We start from the raw sequence: 14,634 nt of genomic DNA, 5'->3' as shown, positions 1-14,634 counted from the left end.
TTACCTATTGGTGTCCCCTTGTAAAAGCAGTCGATTGACAGCGGTCCAATAATTCAGGGTCCATCCTATCCATCCCATTCAAAATTTTGAACATTTCGATCATATCTCCCCGACACCTGTGTTCACATCCAATGTAAACATATTCAAAAAATGAAGTTCCTCTTCATAAATCAAGCCGTGTACTAACCAGGGCACACATGGCTCTTCTGCACCCTCTTCAACCAAGTTTATGTTCCTTCATAGGTATGGTCTCCAAAACCTTACAGCATACTCCAGTCTAGGATGAACTAAGCCTCAGAAAAGCAGAAGAATGACTTTAGGAGAGCGTGAAGACACCTTTTTGAAAATTAAACCAAACATTCTATTCATTATTTTGACCACCGTTGAATAAATAATATTCAGAAAACCTAAGCCGTTCGTCAATGAGAGAATTCCCAAATCGGTCACTCTAGTTGCATCCAGGATAGTGACACCATTCAACTCATAAGAGAAACGTGGGTTGTTCGAACCGGAATGAGCAACCATGCTAAACAACATGCTATGTCAACTTCATGCTCCATTCATTCACCCACCTTCCAATCCTGTTTAAGTAGGTCTGCAGCAACTCCCTATCGTTTTGATTCCAACTACCCCCCATTAGCTTCAAGTCATCTGCAAATTTGCAAACAATCCCGTCGATACCCTGATCGAGTTAATCGATAAAAAGAGAAAAAATATGAGGCCAAGAATACTTCCTTCAGCGGACACCTGTGCAATCAGAGAATTCCCTGTTCACCCGTTGCTACTAGTGTCATCTTACGCATTGGGTGCACCTGGGGGTCTCCGAAAAATGAGAAATTGAATTTTTGCGAAAATTTGCCAGATAGGACCTCAGAAGAATCACTTGGGTCAGGGGGGGCCCCCATGATGCTATTAAGACGACCCTGGTTGTGACCCATCTCTTAACCACAATTCTATCCAATTCAGCAAGTAGCGCTCAATCCTAATCTCGTGTAAATGCTTCCAAAGTTTACTATGTTGGACCCGATCGAATGCCTTCTAGAAATCAAGATAAACAACATCGACATTTTTGCCCTTAGTTACATGATCATAAAAGCAAAGGAGGTTGGTTACACATGACTTTTCTGAACCTATATGTTGGTAAGAACACTTGCATACCCATAGAAATACAGAATGTAAACGTCCCCCAAAATGCATAGGAGGCTTGCGTATCTGTAGAAATGGATAGGATGTTACTTCCAGACATGCGCTCAAGTGGGTTTTTGTTGTTTTCTTGATTTTTCTCTCTTTGCCATGGCTAATAATATTTATTGTGCCCCCCCCCCCGATTAACTCGTAAACGAACTCCAAGGAGTTCCCACAGGTTGGTCCAGTCCAGGCGAGTGACTCTAAAGAGCTTTTCCTGTTTTTCTATTTACAGACGGTGCACACGATGGGCTGGACTCTGTCATCAGTGAGCTGCCTGTCCGTGCTGTTTGCGACCTACCCATGGAGCAAAGGCCACGTTCCGAGCCAAATCAGCTGCGTCACCTACGCCATGACGCATAGGACAGTCTGGGCTGCTGGGGTTGCCTGGGTCATTTACTCTTGTGCCACTGGAAGAGCTGGTAAGTCGCTTTCACTAGACACTGAATGCCACCTTTATGTCCATCATTAATTATGACCAGAATTCATGTAATTTGAGAATCATTGATATAATTTTTGAAATTCATCTCCACAGGAGTCCTGAACCAGTTTCTGTCGAGTCAGTTCTTTGTGCCCTTGAGCAGGCTTTGCTACTCAGTATACTTGCTTCATTTCCCAGTCCTGTGGGTCCGGGTCAGCTGGAGGAGGTCCTTGCTCAACTTCCATCATTACGACATAGTAAGTATATATATTACAGCGGTTCTTACCCTATGGGTAACAGATACAATGACCTAAACATAATCTGCAAACAGCCTGGTTTTTTTTTAACTATTCGTCACGACCTAAAATTGATTCATAGGGGCTTCCAAGATTGATCGTACAATTCCACTTACAAACAGGGATTTGTGAGCTATGGGTCTCATCCCAGACTGGATTAGCAGGAGCTTATGAGATGGATCATATAAATCCAATTATAGCCACAGGCTTGGTCTATTGTCTCGACCCCAGATTGGACTCGCAGGAGCTTCCCCAGATGGATCGTCAAAGTCCACTTAAATCCAAGGATTCATGAGCTACAGATCCCAATCCGAACTTTATGTGTTTGCGAGATAGCTTGCGAGTCATAAAAATCCACTTAGAGTCCTGTTATAAATGCATTATAACATTATTATTGTATCCCTGGTTTCTCACTAATTTTGAGAAACAATCAGCACCCCCCATGGGTAACCAAACTGATTCTGTTGTTGATTTTGTGTCACAGTGGAAAAGGGTTAAGAACCCCTGATCTATTATTATGTATAAGATAATTATCTGCACAACTGGAAATACTGATCTGTGGTCTGTGGCCAACAGTGGTGTCTTGAGCTCCGTTTACAGGTTCAATATTGCGGTAGCATTCGATTTTACTTTCCTTCCCCCATAAGGAAATATTTACCCTTTTCTATGGTTTTTTTTTGTGGTGCATATCACTTTCTCATAATTCTTCATGCGATTTGTTCCCATTGCAGAGTGAAGGAAACCAGATTTTTCATTTCTCATGTAAAAAGGGGCTTTAATGGGAAGGTGAAGGGGTAGGCCTCCTCAAGTTCAGGGTCATCTCAATGATTGTGTCTCAAGGCTAGAAAATTTTTCCTGTTTCTGTCCCCCCCCCCCCCATGTAAAAAAGAAATTACGGGGAGGGTGAACAGAAGCGGATTTATATGGTTTTGTCACCTTTACGCTATACCAATTTTGCCACCCACCCCCCATTCTAATTTCTTTGACCACTCAAATTATTACTCCACAAAATTAAAGGCGGGGCCAAACACTATTTGGGTTGTAGCCCACACCCTTCAAGTCACTCTTTTGGTTGCTCACATGCTTGCACTCTCTCTTAGGCACTATATAGTCACTCCAATACTGTCTGGATAACTCTTTTGGTAGGTCACTGACCTGGTCCCTCACACTTTAGGTAATTATTTTGGACATTCGCATGTTTTGGTCACTCACGTTTGCATATGACTTGCAAGTTATTTCTGGTTCTCAATTCGTAGAAGTCTGCGGCCTGGTTGATTTTTTTCCCTCATGAGTGGGAGATCCTTTTCTTTCAAACTGAGCACAATGTTTCAGTCTATCGCCATGGGCAATTTACTGCCTAGTGAGTTGTGTCAGAAGATTGAGTGAGCGTGCCTAGCAGTCTGAGTGTGTATCTAGTGTTGTGTCTGATTTTTCAGTGCTGCCATCTATTTCGGAAGAGAAGTGTAATGATCGAATATTTGTACTGTTTGTAAGACCTGTAGCTCTCTCTGCGGAAAGCTCTGAAAGGCTCGCATTTGCGCCTCAAAGTTGGGAACCACAGCAAACCTACTTCAGCTCACCACCACAGGAGGCCGTCATACACACGACTAATGGGAAATAAGTGGATGAAAATGAAATGGTTAACAGCTCACGGCCTTGAAGTTCAGAAACACTGCTCTAGGTCACTTCCATGCTTATATACTTTTTTGGTCTCTCGCTGGTTTGATCCCTGCCCCTCTAAGTCATTCAAATGATTGCACACTGTTGTGGTCACTCATATGCTTGAAATCTCTATAGCTCACTCACCGACCTAATCCCTTGTCTCTAGTAGTCACTTGCTCTTTAGTCATTTGCCTTATAGGGCCTCAGAAAAATCACTTGGCCCAGAGGCCCCTCCATGATGCTCTAAAGACGGCCCTGCACCTGACCTAGGCATAGATGGATTTATGGTTTTGCCATAAGTGGAGGGGGAGAGAGAGAAAGAAACAGGCTCCTTGAATGGGAAGGGAGGCGAATGTTCACCTCCGCTGTTATATATAATGAGATGCTTCAATATCTCATTGAAGATGAGTCTCTTCCAACTCTCAAAAAAATGGCGGAAAAATCTGTAAAAAACATCATTTACTGGCCCACAGAAGCATGGGAAAACATTTATTAAAGATAACCTGGGAAAAACTATGGCCAAGACTTGCTTAATAATAATAATAATAATAAAGTGATCCTCATGTATTCCCAAGGGGTCAGCATGATCCGTCCAGGGAATTTGTTAGTGTTAGTAAACATCCATGCCGAACCGGGATTCGAACCCAGACCTGCACAGTGAGAGGCTAGCTCCCTAACCACTCGACTGCCAGGCGGCAGACAGGCTTTTGACAATAATCAAGAAACAACAAAGGAATCCAAAATCCTCCGGCTTTTCAAAATAAATCCCTGGTTGCGGGAAAAAAGATGTGGGGTGAAATGTAATCATTAGACTGTAATAGTCATCAAATTTTCACAGTTGCAAAAGCATTCTATGAAGTTTCAACTGGCAATAATTCATTGTCAAACGATGGGTAAGATAAATGGCTCTCAAAGTGTGCGCCGTGTCTTCTAGAGACATCGCCAAACCTTCCTGAAAGACATCTCACTGAGATGCAAACATTGATGATTGCCTATTCTGTGATTTGGAGTGATTCTTTCTATTCTGGGTCCTCAATGATAAACTTTGTCATAGCAAGAGAGCCACAGATGGCAAAAGTTTGAGAACCACTGGGTTAAGGTCCCGACGCTTCACTACAAAAGACTTATTCAGAAACTGAGGTAGATTTTGAAACTGCCCTTCGATATGTGGAGCAGCATAATACAACCCCTGCAGATATCATGTTTGTACGACGATGAATACAATACATCCACTAGGTTTTCGCCACTTCTCCAACTGAAAAACTGAACATTGTTTTTCAAGGCAACTATGTTCTCGTCATGTATTAATATGTAAATTGCAACATGTTACAGTGTAGAATTTATGAGTGTTTCCCCCCTCTCCTGTATGCAGTCGATTCGTCAACTCTTTCTTGTGCTCCAGCTCTTTAAAAGCCATTCAGATTGAGCGGGTTTTTCAGATTAGCACGGTTCTAAGTGTAGATGAAAGATGACGACGTTGAGGAAAATGTGGTTGGTTGCCTTGAAACGTACATGTTATGCTATTATCTGTGAATAAATATGAATTAGGGAATGTATAATATGATCAACACATAATAATATTCCCAAGAGATCGTTACGATCTGTCCAGGGAATTTGTTTAACGTTAGTAGACATGTATGCCTAACCCAGGATTCAAACCCAGACCTCATAGTCAGAAGCTAGCTCCCTAATCATTGGACTGCCAGGTGGCGAAGCATTAACAAATCTAATTTCCCTTATTTCAATAAGAATTCATACCTCGTCCTATATGCAAGTAAATACTGCGATTTTGATTTAAATGCAAATAATGATCATTCCTTTATTACAGAATTATATCGCAATATTTAAGTAACTCACACAATATCACAATTCTGAGCACATCAAATCTATCGCCACCCAGTTCTAAAATAAAAACATCCTCCAGTTAATACTTATATAATTCCAGTTAATACTTAATTAGAAACCTTTGTTTATAATGAAATTGATCAATGGCATTGATGCAGCGACAAAAAAAATAAATAAAAGGGGAGAACAATATACAAAAGAATATCCCAAAAATCATTCACTTACAAATGATATGAAGCCCACTAAAGGGGAAATAAAAGAAAGTAGCAACAATTTTTATGTTTGACGTCAAGAGATACAAATAAGGAAAGAGACGGCACTTGCGGAAAACGAAATGCTAATAATACACCAAAATCCGAATCAAAATGAAGCTCTGATCGAAACAGACTATCTATTCAAAGTTAACTTTTTCTTTTGTTCAGAATCTCTAGCATCGCGGGCGTCGGCTTCATGCCAGGTTCCAACGTGATCGGAGTGAGCTCCCTCTTTCTCTTCAGTCTCGCGGTCGGTTTAGCGGCGACAGTTTTCTCCTCAAGATTCTCTTTGGTGGAGAACGATTTTGGTTCTTTGGCCACAGATCCAGATGGCTTAGGTTTTTGTGTCGCACCAAAACTCAAGACCCCGTCAACCTTGCCGTTGGAACTCTTGATGGCATTGGTGAAGATCTTCCGAACTGCGTCGTAATCTGGATTTTCCTCGAATCCCAGATTCTGCACAAACATGAGATACTCTACGATACCTGGAGGCGCTTTACTACCGAACAGTTCCTTGACAAACTTCTTCACATTGGACATGCTCTTCTCTTTCAGTTCAGCAACCTTCTTGACGTCGGTGATCCCCACCCACGGAAGGGAACCAGAGAGCCACATCAACAAGTTATAGGCCAGAGTCTCGAAATCACTGCGCCTGGTGCAGGGAGTGCCCCTGTGAGAATCCCGACTCGTGTACTCGATGGTGCCATTGTGAGCTTTCTTCGGATCAGGAGTCTCTTTTCTGTGGCCGCTCGAACTGGTCACATACTTGGTAGCCAAACCCATGTCGACTAGATATATCTGGTTCTCTGTGCCACGCTTCCTCCCACGAAGCAAGTTGGCGGCCTTCACGTCACCGTGTATGTAATTACACCCGTGTAAGTACTCCAGAACGTCCACCACAGCCAGAGCAACCGTGTAGGCGGTCTTCACGTCGAAGGTGTGACACTCGTCCAGGTACTGCTGGAGGTCGGTACCGTAGCGCTGGAGCACCAGGAAGCGGCACTTGGTGCCGTCGTGTTGGAAGGACCCGATCCCGTGGCAGGCCGACATCCCCAGGTGGCGCAGCTTCTTCTTGAGCAGCCACTGTTGGATCTGCTCCGACTTGCCGATGTTCTGGTAGAAGTGCATCTCCGTGTAAAGCGGGCCGTTGCCGTGGAACTCGACCTTCATGACGTGCTCGTGCTCGCCGACCCGACTCGTGCTCGCTTCTCGGGCCAAATAGACGACTCCGCAGCCGCCGGAACCGATCCTCTCGCCGATCGTCCACTTGTTCTTGAACATGTCGTCGACGGTGAAACCGACTGGAAGCGGAGCCGGAAGCGCCGCTTTCTTCGTCGCCTTACGACGCGGTTTGGCGGCCATTTCGATCGAACGACTGACGAATTTCTTTTAACGATTTGGCGAAAACTTTTTGATCCTAACTGTAAACAAATACTAACTTTAACTCAACCGTTGTCACATTTGAACACGATTTGTGAGAACTGATTTTTAGCCTTTGTAACGACGGCTCTTCTCCTTCATTTCACCGTTGCTAGATCCTTAATAAATTTCCAGCCAACCATCTTCAAAAGTAGCCGAGAAATAACCTACAAAATATCCGAACTAGTGCTGCCATCTAGAACACGACACACGAACTACAATTTGATTTTGATGTCCGGTGGGAAAAAATAAATCCGGGTTTTTTCCTAGGACACGTGCTCTCTGCAGCGTGCTACGTGAATCGAAAAGCGCGACATGCCGTCAATTCACTTATAAGAAACTACGACTGTTTTCCTACAGAGCGCAATACGCCTCAAGCCAGCGCTTAACGTCGGGCACCAGGACCGGTCTTAAGCAACACTAAAGCCGGGTTTTCCTAGTAGCAGTGCCGTCTTAACGCATGGGCCCACCCGGGCACGGCCCGGGGACCTCAAGAGAAGAGGGGGGCCCCCCACAAAAATGAGATGCGGTTGAAATTTTCTAGAATTAACAAGGTGGGGCCTCAGAAAAATCACTTGCCCCGGGGGCCCATGATGCTCTTAAGACGGCCCTGCCTAGTAGCAGGTTTTCTGTGCCGCGTGCAACTTGAATCGCCCAGCGTGACATCCCAGTCCACTCACCAATAAGAAAATCAGTATGACTATCAGCTACAGAGCGCAACGCGACTCACGACAGCGCTTTACGTCGGGCGTGAGTGGCGGATTGCTTCTGGAGGAGTCAAATGCGTCTTGTCTCCGCATTTTGCCGATGTTCTCTTCACTCTTTGTGTGTTTTCTTTCCCATCCCTTCGAACCGGAGCCAGTGCTGTCTTAACGCATGGGCCCACCCAGGCACGGCACGGGGGCCTCAAGAGAAGAGGGCCCCACAAAAATGAGATTTGGTTGAAATTTTCTAGAATTCACATGGTAGGGGCCTCAAAAAAACCACTTGGCCCGACCGCCCATGATCCTCTTAAGACGGCCCTGACCGGAGCATGCAGACCACAGAGTAGCTGATGCCAGAGCCATATACTATATAACAGCCCTGATCTGATGTGCCCGCTAGGAAAACACAAACGCGTAGCGTGATTATGTAACACGTTGCTGCCGGCGCGAAATTATACAGTTCGGTTCACGCGGCGCAAAACACCTATTTCTAGGAAAACCCGGCTTTTAGACAGTAGCACCCTGTGCAAAACGAGCAGTCGGTGAGCCCCGCTCCTCGGGCGCTGATCCAAGGTGTGTGGCCAATGTAGGTGTGTTGGCATGCTCATTAGTTTTTTGAAATTGTAAAAAAAGGGGGAATTCCTTTTTGTGCTGCCCGGTGTGGCTGCACTGCACAGAGCCGCAACTAAGGAAGAGACAGCACTGGGGTCTGGCACCCCGGACGCTTGACCACGAAGAGCACCGAGTTTGCACTTTTTCCGAAAAGCCTGATTTTCCTAGAAATAGGTTTTTTTGCGCCGCGTGAACCGAATTGGATAATTTCGCGTCGGCAGAAACTTGTTACGAAATCACGCTACGCGTTTGTGTTTTCCTAGCGTGGCGCATCGGCTGAAGGTGGCTATATAGTATATGGCCCTGGCATCAGCTACTCTGTCCGGTTTGAAGGGAAGGGAAAGAAAAAACAAAAAAATGAAGAGAGAGAGAGAGAGAGAGATGATGGGTGAAACGCGCGGTGCACAACACATTTGACTCCTCCAGAAGCAGTCCGCCAATCACGCCCGACGTAAAGCGCTGTCGTGAGCCGTATTGCGCTCTGTAGGAAAACAGTCGTACCGTTTTTGTTGTTAGAGTGAGTGGACGGTTTGTCACGCTGGGCGAATCACGTTTCACGCGGCACAGAAAACCCGGCTTTAAATATTACTGGGAGTGGGGAGACAAAATGGGTGACTTGGTGACAGTAAATTTTTGTTCCTCCTAGTTGCTGCCCTGCTTAATTCTGGGCCTGGGTATTTGAAACTCGGGTTTCCGAAACGTACAACGAAAGGTGTTCAGTTATGTCTGAATGTGTGGTTTGCTTTAATTTTTCGGTCCACGTTCATGCGTTGCAATATCAGAAAATGTTGGTAAGGCGGGAGACAGACTAGGGAGGGAGGGAGGGAGGCAAAAATGCATGGTTTTCCAGTGTGAGAGAGTACTATACTTTTTTTCTAATTGCTCCTTGTGAGACGGATAGAAAAACGGCGCCCGAGCGCAGGATCCCTGTTCAAAGAGGGCCTAGAAATCATAATAGACATTGTTTTTTACACGCGTCAATATTTAAAAAAAATATATACTGTGATGGCGATTTCATTCCATGTTTTGAATTCGGGGGGAGAGACTCGCAGACGTCTCAGCCTTCTCTTACGGTCATCACTTGAAAAGAAAAACCTTCTCTTTCTTACACCCCGCAACACAGGAGAAACACTCTTTTTCTTGTTAGCAGAAAAATGGGGTGATAGAGGGAGATATGACTTCAATTTTCCCATTATTACTGGACAACAAAAGATAGAGCAAACTGCCCAGTATCTCCAGAGGGTTAACGAAGCAAAAAAAGCTAGTGTGTGTGTATTCTTAGCTTCACGGAAATTGGTATACAATATATGCACTGCTCACATCAACACTCAAACCTTGAATTTTTTTTTCTCATCACTTATTTTTCATGTGCATTTTGCACAGTAATTTTTTTTTAAATTACCTTAAGGATTATTTTCTATTTATATGTGTACCTAAGTTTTCTAACTCGCTTCGGCGCCCTCTATAATTTAATGCCCTGTGCAATTGCAACCGGTTGCACAACCCTAAGACCGTCACTGTCGGGCGTGATTGGTCGACTGCTTCTGGACGAGTCAAATGCGTCGTACGCCGCACGTTTCGCCGATATTCTCTTCATTTTTGTTGTTTTCTTCCCCCCTTCAGTCGGGTTATCCTAGGAGCAGGTTCTTTTGCATATCGCGTGAACTGAATAGGATCCTTTCGCGTCGTCAGAAACGTGTAACTGTCACACTACGTGTTTGTGTTTTTCTACCATGGAGCGCTGCTCTGTCTCGTCTGCATGCTGCAGTCTGAAGGAAAGGGTAAAGGATAACACATATCGAAAAAATGAGATCGGCGGCGCAAGACGCATTTGATACCTTTGGAAGCACTCAGCCAATCACGCCTGACGTAGAGCCACATTTGTACTCTGCAGAAAAACACATAATGCTCCAGTTGGTGAGTGGACAGCATGTGGCGCTGCGAGATTCGCGTTTTACGCGACGCAAAAAAACTGCTACTAGGAAAACCCGACTTTTATTTTTTAAGCCGAGTTCGTCTAGGAGCAGGTTTTTTGCGCCGCGTGAACTGAATAGGACCATTTTATGTCTGCAGAAACGTGTTATTTTATTACGCTACCTATTTGTTTTCTTAGCGTAGCGCATCAGCTGATCCCTCGTTCGCATATTCAAGCGTTTGATTTCGATGAAAATAAATAGAAATGCGAAGAGATCGGCTTAAAGCGCTGCGCACGACGCCTTTGACTCCATCAGAAGCAGTTTGCCAATCACGCCCGACGTAAGGTGCTGGCGTGAGGCGGGTTGCGCTCTGTAGAATAACAGTCGTAATGCTTTTCCTATTGGTGAGTGGACGGCGTGTCGCGCTGGGTGATTCAAAAATCATTCTATTCCGGGTAAAATGGGGTGTATGTAGTCACCAGTATTATAATAATCATTCTCCAGACCAGTGGTTCCCATTCGGAGGGGGGGGGGGGAGGCGGCTCAGACCCAATTGTAGAATTCTGAAAAAAAATAACGGCTAAGTTTGTAAAAAAGACACTAGTGCTATGACATTGTTATAATCTGACAAAAATCTTACTTGTGGTGACATCTATCATTAGGAGTATGCAGACCCGTCATTTCAACGTTTTCCAGGAGGGGGCAGTGCCGTCTTAACGCATGGGCCGCACCCGGGCACCTCAAGAGAATAGGGGCCCTCACAAAGATGAGAACTAATTGAAATTTTCGAGAACTTTCCTGGGAGGGCCTCAGAAAAATTAATTGGTACAGGGTGCACAGCAAAAAGTGGGAATGGCATTTTACTCGCGAACCGTTGATCCTAGACGTGTATACTTTGAATTAGAAAAAGTTTCTAAATAACGTGTACAACTCAGATACGTCATTTATGTTTTAAGGGATTGTATAGGTACTGAAATGAAAAAATAACTTTTTTATACATTCCCCATGTGCCTAAAAACCCAATTAAAAATTTGTTTCCCTATCTCTCCTGATGCAAACTAAAAAAAAATTCCACATTTCTAAGTACGATATTCACTGAGATATTCGAATTCTAAAAACAGGAAATTTGGACAAAAACAGCTTTAAATGTGGAAAAACCATTCTACCCAGTGCCGTTTTAAGGCATGGGCCCACCCGGGCACCTCAAGAGAAGAGGGGGGGGGGCCTCACAAAAATGAGATCGGGTTGAAATTTTCGAGAATTTGCCTAGTAGGGCCTCAGAAAAATCACTTGACCCGGGGGGCCCATGGTGCTTTTAAGACGGCCCTGATTCTACCCACACACACTCAACGCTTTTTCCTCTTCGTTCTTCGAATTTGAATATGTCAGTGAATATTGCGCTTAAAAACGTAGCATTTTTTTAGTTGGCATCAGAAGTGACAGGGGAAACAACTTCCTAATTGAGTTTTTGGGCACAAGGGGACTGTATAAAACGTTAATTTTCTTTTATTCTGATAACTATACAACCACTTGGAATATGAATGACATATCTGAGTACTACACGTTATTTGGACACTTTATCTAACTGGAAGTATACCTCTAAGATCAACGGTTCACCAGTAAAATGCCTCTTTGCGAATATAGCAAGCGGAGTTTGCTGTGCACCCTGTACATATTTAACCTTGTTCGTCCATCTCTTTGTATTTTTTAAAGCCGGGAAGGGGGGGGGGTGCAATTTCCCCCAAATGAACGGCCTGGGAGTATGAAACTTGTTTTAGAAGGGAAAAATACCCCAACTATCACATATGCATACACATAATACTACAGAAAGAACAGGCAATTGGTTCCCAATTAGGGGTGCCTGGACCCCAATTGTAGAATTATTAAAAATGCTTTATGCTAAGTTGAAACATAATTTAAATAAATTACTTAAAGAAAAATTTTAATTAAGTTAACGCACAAAAGCACAGCTTCAATGTTGGTAGACTGCAGTGGTGATATTGTTATGTGAGAAAAAAAATTGCACTTGCAGTGACATCTCCTGTTAGGAACAAACGTTTTCTTAGTTCTTTTTCACTTCATTAGATGGCACTGCTATCACATCACATTTACTAGAACTGAATAGAATGCTCCCCCCCCCCCATTGTTCTAGAACATTCTTGTAGTTAGATGCAGAGGCGGATTTAATGGCGTGCGCCTGAGGCCTCTGCTTCTAAGGGGCCTCGAAAAACACAAACTTCACTTTTTTCCAATTTAAGAGGCCCAATGTTTACTTTTGCGCCCAGGGCCTCGACCAACTTTCACCCGCCACTGGTTAGATGGCTGTTTCTGCTGTTATAAATGGGGGTCCACGACTAAACGTATTTGGGAAGCCCTGCATCAGACCATAAGAACTGAGTTTTTCCGTTATTTTGGCCATTCTATCTTGTTTTACATGTACGGTTCTTTCTTCACTGAAATTTAAGGTGACCATTTTATCACATCATTGGACAACTCGACTTTTTTTTGTAAAAATATACGTCGTGTTTTCCCCATATTTTTAACAAAACTTACTTGCATTTTTCTTCTTTGTTAATATAAGAACTGAAATTGGTTAACTAGAATTATAAAGTATGGACAAGAAGTCATGTGGATATATTTAAAAAATTAATAACAAATCAACTATTTGATACAAAAAGGTGTGGTTTATACTAAAGTACTTATCATGGCCTACAGTTTTTGTTTCTGATAAATTAGGAAAAAAAGTTCAAATCTCATTTGCAGAGAGTGCTACAAAACAAAAAACTTGACATTACACAAATGTAACACAAACAGTGAATAATTAATGTTTAATTTTTATTTTTTTGTATTACATAAAACTATCATATTTCAACACACACACATGAGCACCCTTTCACCCATTTAGATGTAACGCCAAAGCTAAAAAGGACGATCATATTGAAATATGGTAGTTTTATGCTACACAAATTATCGTAAATATTTGTTTTACAGCTCCATCTGTGAATAAAAAATTTGAACTTTTTGTCTCTCAAATTCATCAAAAAAACCCTCTTGGTCATAATAAGTATTTCAGTGCAAACCACACTTTTTTATGTCAATCGGGTAATTTTTTATTACCCAACATTAATTTTACAAAATATGTCCATGACTTCTCATTATAATAATCAGGTTATAAATCATCTCGCATATCTATCATGATTTTAAACATTTTTTTTTTAATCCAAGCAACAATTTTTTATGGTTTTAACAAAAATAATTTTTGACTTAATTTTTCACATACAGGTCACAGAGTTCTTTGGTATATTAATGATTACGTTGCTACTTTCCATTATTTTCCATATTACATTCGAAGCACCCTTCCTGAAGCTGGAGGAAATTTGGTTTCCGAAGAAAAAGATTTTGATAAAGACGACAAAACCTGATGAGAAATCCAGCCCATAAAATTATTAACAACACTTAGATCTCAGAAATTTTATTTATATGTTGTTTTGTATTAATCACCCATGCTTCATAACTTGTATTAAAACCCATTGAACTGTATTATAGAAATAAATTTTTCATTTGTTGTCATTTTTTTCTTTAATTTTTTTTATTTTTAAATCAAATTAATGGAGTATAACCACATTAATTTGATTATTTTTAATGCTCTATGGCCATTTCATGCTAATCAGAAAGGGATTTATTTTGGTGCCACTCAACTACTCTTTTGCCATTTGTTTTTTCCTTCCATGTTTCTCATCAATTCAGTATGTTGGTGATTTGATGGCTTGGCAAAACACCATAATAGCAATCAATTTATCTCCAGACTGAAAAGATTCTAACATGTACTGAACATGTTCCAAACTCACGAAACATCTGAAAGGCCTTGTTATACGCATATGAGTGTCTTATTCGTATGAGTTACTATATTCTTAGAGTCCTTTACATAATGACTAATATGTAAAGAATAACCAAAGAAGACATATATAATAATGTCTTTGAATTCACCATCAGACCTTAGTCTACACATTTCCCCTTTTTCCTAAGATAAAGAAAGCATGTCAAAAATTAAATTAAATCTTTAAAAAGTTAAATTTCTACCAAAAAAAATTGAACAGCGATATTCATAACACAAAAAGTTTAGACATGGAAGGAAGGGGACATTACTCCCCATCATCAATGATGGAGATAACCGATCCAATGTAGATGCACACGTTACAGTTAAAGTGTATAATTCAGTTATTTCATAGAATAACTGAAGTAAACACTTTAACGGTAACACATACATATGAATTGACATCATCATGCCCCACCCAGCCTTTCAAGTTTATCTCTGCCTAT

The 14,634-nt window shown here is 42.2% G+C and overlaps 1 protein-coding gene across 1 annotated transcript in view; it reads left to right on the top strand.

The window, feature by feature from the left end:
• The window catches only part of LOC149068900 (O-acyltransferase like protein-like), a 68,761-nt gene extending 54,878 nt beyond the window's left edge, over nucleotides 1-13,883 (top strand). Inside the window, exons 13-15 of the mRNA XM_089250699.1 lie at nucleotides 1,421-1,607; nucleotides 1,721-1,863; nucleotides 13,597-13,883. Coding sequence (XP_089106825.1) covers nucleotides 1,421-1,607; nucleotides 1,721-1,863; nucleotides 13,597-13,755 — 489 coding nt within the window. The 3' untranslated portion in view covers nucleotides 13,756-13,883. The remainder of the gene's footprint in view (nucleotides 1-1,420; nucleotides 1,608-1,720; nucleotides 1,864-13,596) is intronic.
• The last annotated feature ends 751 nt before the right edge of the window (nucleotides 13,884-14,634 follow it).

Source organism: Pholcus phalangioides, unplaced genomic scaffold (genome assembly GCF_987345545.1).
Source record: "Pholcus phalangioides strain wild (caught in Gottingen) unplaced genomic scaffold, Ppha-v1.0 ptg000024l_1, whole genome shotgun sequence".
In the NCBI taxonomy this organism is placed as follows: domain Eukaryota; kingdom Metazoa; phylum Arthropoda; class Arachnida; order Araneae; family Pholcidae; genus Pholcus; species Pholcus phalangioides.
Note: the sequence above shows the minus strand (reverse complement) of the source record. Positions and strands in the feature narration are given on the sequence as shown.